We start from the raw sequence: 7,382 nt of genomic DNA, 5'->3' as shown, positions 1-7,382 counted from the left end.
ACTTGGAAAATGACAAGCACACTTTAATGTCTAGACTGTCTGTACATGAATAATAAATAAAAACGATTACAATGCATGCTGGCATATTTTGATATGATGTAGCTGTTGGCTTTACTCAGGTCACATCACATGACATGTAATTTTTCCCCCAGTGGCAGAGTGCAAGAGGAGGTGGAAGACACTGATCGATGGCTACAGGAGACATCTGGCACTGTTAGAGGAGGCGTCCAAAAGTGGTTCTGGCCAGGCAGGGAAGGTATGGCCATTTGCGGCCGTCATGTCCTTCATGAAGCCACACATGGCAAAAAGGGACACATCAGGCAACATGGGTACGAGCGCTGCTGCCCCCCAGGGTACCTGCACCTTAATCTTAATGTATATTCACTGAAACTGTCCTTGCACTAATGTCTGGTAACAGATACCAGCTACTATGCTCATTCACCTCATTTCTAAATCTCATGTAGATACGTTTTTTGAGGGGCGCTTCATCTGGCTTTTGAAATTATGTCATATGGCAGCCAAGTCTATGGACTTGTACAGCAGTTAAACATTACCATGTGTCCCTCACTTCACACAAGTGTTGTTTTTTAATTTATTATTCTCCCCCCCTCCCCTTTCTCTCCATTCTTTCTCTTTTCTGGAAACATTCAAATAACGATGGAACAATACATAATACATAATATATTTCACCCACTGTTTTAACACCTGTAAACATGTGACCTGTTTCTGATTCTACTACCTCCAGCACCACGTAAAGGCCCCTCCAGCAAGAGGCCCCCACCTGCTACGACACACACCAGCACCACCCGACCATGCCTCGGGGCTGGTCAGGGAACCAGCAGCAGCACAGCTCTTCCAGAGTATGTCACCCTGGTTCCCATGTCTCCAGGAGCTCAGGGTGATGAGGACAGCCTGCCACCTCCCCCACCAACCCAGGACTCCTTATTTGACATCCCAGAACACCAGGTGAGGTCTGGGAAATGGGAGGCGGCCTTTTTTCCGACACCCAAATAGCCGACGGGCGGCCTTTTTTCCGACACCCAAATAGCCGACGGGGCAATGGTCCGACAGTGTTGGACCATTGTCCGAAATACCGTATTTTTACTCCAACGGTCCGACATGATATTAGCCAGACAGAAGTTCCTGCAATAGTCCGAAAACCGTAGTTTAGACGAGGCAATGTTTAGACGAGGCAATAGTCCGACATGGGAGACCGAGCGCGCAGCGTGCAACGGCAACTCAAGTGAGTGTGTGTGCGTGCATGCGTGGGCGCGGCGCACACACACACGCACGCACGCGCGCGCACGTGCGTGCGCGCGCGCGCGTGTGTGTGTGTGTGTGTGTGTGTGTGTGTGTGTGTGTGTGTGTGTGTGTGTGTGTGTGTGTGTGTGTGTGTGTGTGTGTGTGTGTGAGTGAGAGAGGGGGAGGAAGAGAGAGAGAGAGAGAGAGAGGGGGGGGAGAGAGAGGGGGGGGGAGAGAGAGAGAGAGGGGGGAGACAGAGAGGGAGAGAGAGAGGGGGGAGATAGAGAGAGAGAGTGAGGGGGAGAGAGAGAGGGAGAGGCGTGTGCGTGTGTGTGTGTGTGTGAGAGGGGGGAGGAAGAGAGAGAGAGAGAGAGAGAGGGGGGGGGGGGGGAGGAGAGAGAGAGAGGGGGGGAGACAGAGAGGGAGAGAGAGAGAGAGGCTACACCCCATTCCCCCCCAGGAACACGGACTGTAGAAATTATCAATATGGGTTCACACAGAGCTAGGCTCATCACAACCTAGTACCCAGGGGGCAAAGGGGGTTGACCTGCATTTGTCATAACATACAAAGTTGTCCACCAGAAATAATATCTATGACCCCATAGGATCACAACCTATATGGACAACTCGGTCAATTTTGTTGCGAAAGTCCAATATGGCCGCCCCCAATATTAGCCCCTATTAGTTATAATGGGGGGTGAATAGGGCAACATTTTTAACTGAGGGATATTTCCACGAAACTTCACAGGTTGATCAATGATATGAATACCATAATGGTTTGTATTGGAAGTTTGCATGATATCCAATATGGCCACCACAATACTAGCACCCAGAAAATAGGTTTGGCTCTAAATTCTGAACCAGATGACCTATAAATACAAACTCATGGTTTCTAACCACGAGAGATATATAAATATTTTAGCCATAATTTCCCTCTATTAAGTATTATTGTTATGGGGTGTTTCTTTGCAGAAAGACATCCCTCTGGCTGTATTTTGGTTTTGTTCTACGGTTTCTGTTGGCATTTCCTCTGTTTATGTTGACAATCATCCCTGGCAGGACAAGCCGGACATCCCTTCACTGAGTATGTATGGTCTCTCAGTGATGGTCCCCTGTCCATCTAGAGCCAGCCTGGCCTATGCCAGAAAATCTGTTCATGTGCCAGGGACTTGAGACAAGATGCAGCAGGAGCTTCACTCCATTCCTGACTGGGGATGCATCACCATTGCCTCCGTGGAAACCACATTAGGATCCAGGGACAACATTCTCAGCATGGCTGATTAGCCGGTTGAGGATGATTCTTGCTAAGATCTTTCCTGTGATGTTCAGGACTCAGGAGGGCTATACCATGATGGTTATCGCAGTATGCCCTGTCCCCTTTCCTCTTGTAAACATGCACCTCCTGGTGCCTTTCCAGAAGTGGTTTGTTGGAGTGCTTTCACTGTCTCTGCACTGGTGGGGGGGGGGGGGGGGGGGGGGGGGCTTTGATTGGCAGCTGGGGTATCGTGGCAATATCCTCTTCGGAAATTGAGGACTCTCTGTTTACGACCTCACTGAAGTGCTCTTCCCAGTGTGCTAGGATGTCACTCTTGTCAATGAGCAGGACACTTGTCAGAGGAGCGGACTGGAGTTGAGCCAGTGGTTTTGGGCCCATAAAGAGCACACAGAATGATGCATGCATCTGAGACATTCCCAGTCAGGAATGGAGTGAAGCTCCTGCTGCATCTTGTCTCCAGTCCCTGGCACATGAACAGATTTTCACTAGGAAAGACCAAACATCAGACATGAGAACCTTTAGATGGTTTATTGAATAGATGTGGCGCGTGGACGTTTATGTACTCGTCGCATGGGGGAGGAGCATGGGACGTGAGGCATAAACGGCCACGGCAGGACAGGTGAGGGTGAAGCCAGCATGGTCATCGAAGGTCAGCACCACACGCTTTCTTGCAAGAGTGCGGTGTGCGGCTTAGATGGCCAGGGGCGGGGGGGATGCCATAACGGACCTGATCATCCAAGGTCACGACCGCACGCAAGCGTGAAGTGTGCGGCTTGGGTGGTCGGGGCACGCATGACATGTGGGGTGTGGTGGATGGAGGATACTGGCCGTTTGCATGGTGAAGGAGGCTGAGGTGGCTGGAGCTCCTTTGGTTGAGTGGTGGGAGTGGAGATGGTGGGCGTCTGGAGAGAATGGGCGTATCTCAAATGTCGCTGTGGCAGCGGTACGCTGCGTGACGTCACCGGAGCGGGACGGAGCCGCCGACTTTGTGTCGACGCCGCCGCGCGACGTGGCAGCCCGACGCGAGGAGTTTCCGCGACGCGACAGCGCCGCCTGCCGCGCGACGGCGTCGCCACTCGGCCGAGCGGACGCCCGTGGAGCGTCTCCTGGGCTGGGAGGATGGCGCGTGACGTCACGGCTGCGCGACAGACCCACGTTGGCTGAGGCTGCTGTTGTTGTTCCGCTGTTGCTGCACTGAGCGACGCGGGTGGACATGAGTGTTGTAAACAGGGATAGTTTGTTTGCAGAACGGGTGAATGAAATGCCTTTGGCGATGAGGGCTCTTTGTAGGCCGACCACGGTCCAGTCTGAAGCGGAGGTTGGTACTGGTGGATTGGAGCCGCTCGGGGAGGCAACGGGATGGCTGGTTGGGGAAGCTGCTGCTGGAGCTTGGTGGCCGGGGAGACGGGACGAAGAAGTGCGGGATGGTTGGAGCTGCTGGGCTAGTACCGGGTTCTGCTGGTGATCGTTCATGTTGGGCGCGGAGGAACCGGGAGGTACGGTAACGACTGACTTGGGTCTACCGCGACGCTGCTCCGGATTGTCGGGCACGACGTCGAGGACGGCGGCGGCGATGGCTCGGTGGGTACTGGTACCGGCGGCCACGGGTTCGGCGGCAGCGAACCATGAGTTTGAATTTCTAGCTCATCTGGTTCAGAATTTAGAGCCAAGCCTATTTTCTGGGTGCTAGTATTGTGGTGGCCATATTGGATATCATGGAAACTTCCAATACAAAAACATATGGCATTCATATCATTGATCAACCTGTGAAGTTTTGTGGAAATATCCCTCAGTTAAAAATGTTGCCCTATTCACCCGCATTATAGGCTAATGGGGGCTAATATTGTGGTGGCCATATTGGATTTCCAGCAAAGAAATTGACCGGTGTGTCCACAGGTTGTGATTCTATTGGGTCATAGATATTTCTGGTGGACAACTTTGTATGTTATGACAAATGCAGGTTTCCTAAAAAAAAGGGTGCTTTGCCCCCTGGGTATAGTGAGCTTGCAGATCAGCTATTTTCAATGAACAGTGTTAAAGGACCACTTCACCACTTTTCAACATCTCTTTATATAATTGGTCCTCACTAATGTTCATGATAAAACACCACCATTTTTTCCTACTCAGTCTGTGTCTCATAGGAGGGCTTTGGGCAGTTCGGACACCCATACACCCCAGCCATGGGGTCCTGAGTCCATACACCCCAGCCAGCCAGGGTCCTGAGTCCATACACCCCAGTCCTGAGTCCATACACCCCAGCCATGGGGTCCTGAGTCCATACACCCCAGTCCTGAGTCCATACACCCCCAGCCAGCCATGGACCTGAGTCCATACACCCCAGCCATGGGGTCCTGAGTCCATACACCCCAGTCCTGAGTCCATACACCCCAGCCAGCCAGGGTCCTGAGTCCATACACCCCAGTCCTGAGTCCATACACCCCAGCCATGGGGTCCTGAGTCCATACACCCCAGCCATGGGGTCCTGAGTCCATACACCCCAGCCATGGGGTCCTGAGTCCATACACCCCAGCCAGCCAGGGTCCTGAGTCCATACACCCCAGTCCTGAGTCCATACACCCCAGCCATGGGGTCCTGAGTCCATACACCCCAGCCATGGGGTCCTGAGTCGCACCTCATTGTGCCCCAAACTAGTTACAAGTCCAGTAGCCCGGCCCAGCCTATATGGGATTTCTGAACTGGTCTACTAAAAAAACATCGCCTCGATTATCTGTCTCACGACGGGTCGCGCACATCATTCAAAACCCCTATAGTGTTGCGTAAACACCCGCCTGTCAGTGTTGTCTGTACTGTGCACGCCGTCCATGGCGCCGCTGCCATGTCAAAACCAACTCTGGGGCGTGCGTGCGTGCGTGCGTGCGTGCGTGCGTGCGTGCGTGCGTGCACAGAGACGTATTTATGCGAGTCCCAGGAATACACAGAACACCCCCCCCAGGGAATGCTCCGCAGACCACTTGCCTAATAATATTAACTTTGTGCTCTTCCCAAGCTCATCCGTTAACAATTCCCTCCCAATCAATAATGTGATCGATTTCATCTAATTTTCCCACACTGTGCCTAATTTGGTGTACATAGATTATAGAACGGGTTAAGGTCTAGTTTAAACTATAACTAAATGCATTTGAAATTTAATCAAAATGTTACTTTTCAGGATTCCAATTAAAAAATAGCAAATAGCTGATCTACAAGCTCAAAACGTGTCGCACTGCGACTGAGCTCGGCTATTTTTTGCTACGACAGTAATATGCAATGTGGCCCCTCTGGACTCTGGAGGGAGTGTGTAACTATAGTGGCCCTCTGGAGTGAGTGTATAGTGGCCCTCCTGAGTGAGTGTGGAACTATAGTGGCCCTCTGGAGTGAGTGTGGAACTATAGTGACTCTCTGGAGTGAGTGTGGAACTATAGTGGCCCTCTGGAGTGAGTGTGGAACTATAGTGGCCCCTTTGGAGTGAGTGTGGAACTATAGTGGCCCCTTTGGAGTGAGTGTGGAACTATAATGGCCCTCCACCCGTCCACCAGTGACATCATCATTAGGCAGATTTGTTTTAAAATATATTTCGATTTTTATTATCGTGAGAACAATGGCTTCAACTTTTGCATTGCAACTTTTCAGGAAAAGAAAGCCTGCAGTTTATATTAGCTTGGATTCACCATTGATGATGTCACTGGTGGACGGGTTTCTGAACTGCCCACAGCCTTCCTATGAGACACAGACTGAGTAGGAAAAAATGGTGGTATTTTATCATGAACATTAGTTAGGACCAATTATAGGAAGAGAAGTTGAAAAGTGGTGAAGTGGTCCTTTAACGTGGAGATCAATCAATAAAAAGATCTAGAGGTAGCCTATTATATAGTTTGGCGCACGTTATATAGTTTGTTACTTAATTACTTCAATACGGTAGGCTACTGCGCTGGGGTCTGTGCATCAATCATCTTTCCATTATGTGTGTGGGTGTGTTCATATATATATAATATCCCCGATAGTAAAAAGAAATGTATTTATTAATTGGGATTACTAATTGTCGGACTATTGCCTCGTCTAAACATTGCCTCGTCTAAACTACGGTTTTCGGACTATTGCGGGAACTTCTGTCTTGCTAATATCATGTCGGACTGTTGGAGTAAAAAGACGGTATTTCGGACACTGTCGGACCATTGTCCCGTCGTTTTTTTGTATGTCGGAAAAAAGACCTGCACCCCTGGGAAATATGTCATTAATTACATTGATATTTGAAATTCTGGATATTATACCCAGGGGGAAACCACCCTTTTTTTTTAGGAAACCTGCATTTGCCATAATATATAGTACATAAGTACAGTATATATATATATATATATATATATATATATATATATATATATATACACACACACACAATGTGTGTGTGTATTACAAACCCTGTAATCTCACATGACTGACCAATAGTATATGTGATTGTCTGTATCGCCCGGTTCTAGACCCTGGACAACCCAGATGTGCAGCAGTCTGAGCTGTCTGATGAGGTGGAGGAGGAGGAGGAGGAGTACGTGCATGTGCCTCGGAAGGTGCGTCGTCATCAGGCCAACCCCCAGCACCAAGACATGACGCCCTTCCAGGAAGCCCTGGTCCATGAAATGACACTGACAGCAACCGCACAGCCTACTCTCCCCAAAACTGTCCCGCAGGCTCTAGATGCCAATGAACATTTTTTTCTGGGCATTGCCAAAATGGTCAATGGTTTGTCAGTCAGAGGCCAGGCTCTGGTGAGAATGAATGTGCTCCAGGCAGTAAATGCTCAGTTGTTTGAAGAACTAGAGCAAGCACCCTAGTTTTTATTTATTTTTAAGTCTGCGTATGCTCGTGGTAT

General features: G+C 49.9%; 1 protein-coding gene across 1 annotated transcript in view; it reads left to right on the top strand.

Moving 5' to 3' along the window:
- The first annotated feature begins 256 nt into the window (after window positions 1-256).
- Window positions 257-7,382, top strand: part of LOC306918931 (uncharacterized protein) — a 7,241-nt gene continuing 115 nt past the window's right edge. The window contains exons 1-3 of the mRNA XM_079531768.1: window positions 257-329; window positions 746-966; window positions 6,994-7,382. The exon at window positions 6,994-7,382 is cut by the window's right edge and continues 115 nt beyond it. Of these exons, the coding sequence (XP_079387894.1) occupies window positions 278-329; window positions 746-966; window positions 6,994-7,344 (624 nt within the window). The 5' untranslated portion in view covers window positions 257-277 and the 3' untranslated portion in view covers window positions 7,345-7,382. The remainder of the gene's footprint in view (window positions 330-745; window positions 967-6,993) is intronic.

The sequence above is a fragment of the Electrona antarctica genome, assembly GCF_951216825.1.
Source record: "Electrona antarctica genome assembly, contig: scaffold_85, whole genome shotgun sequence".
Lineage (NCBI taxonomy): Eukaryota > Metazoa > Chordata > Actinopteri > Myctophiformes > Myctophidae > Electrona > Electrona antarctica.
The sequence above is the reverse complement of the archived record's forward strand: the minus strand, read 5'-3'. Positions and strand labels throughout refer to the sequence as shown.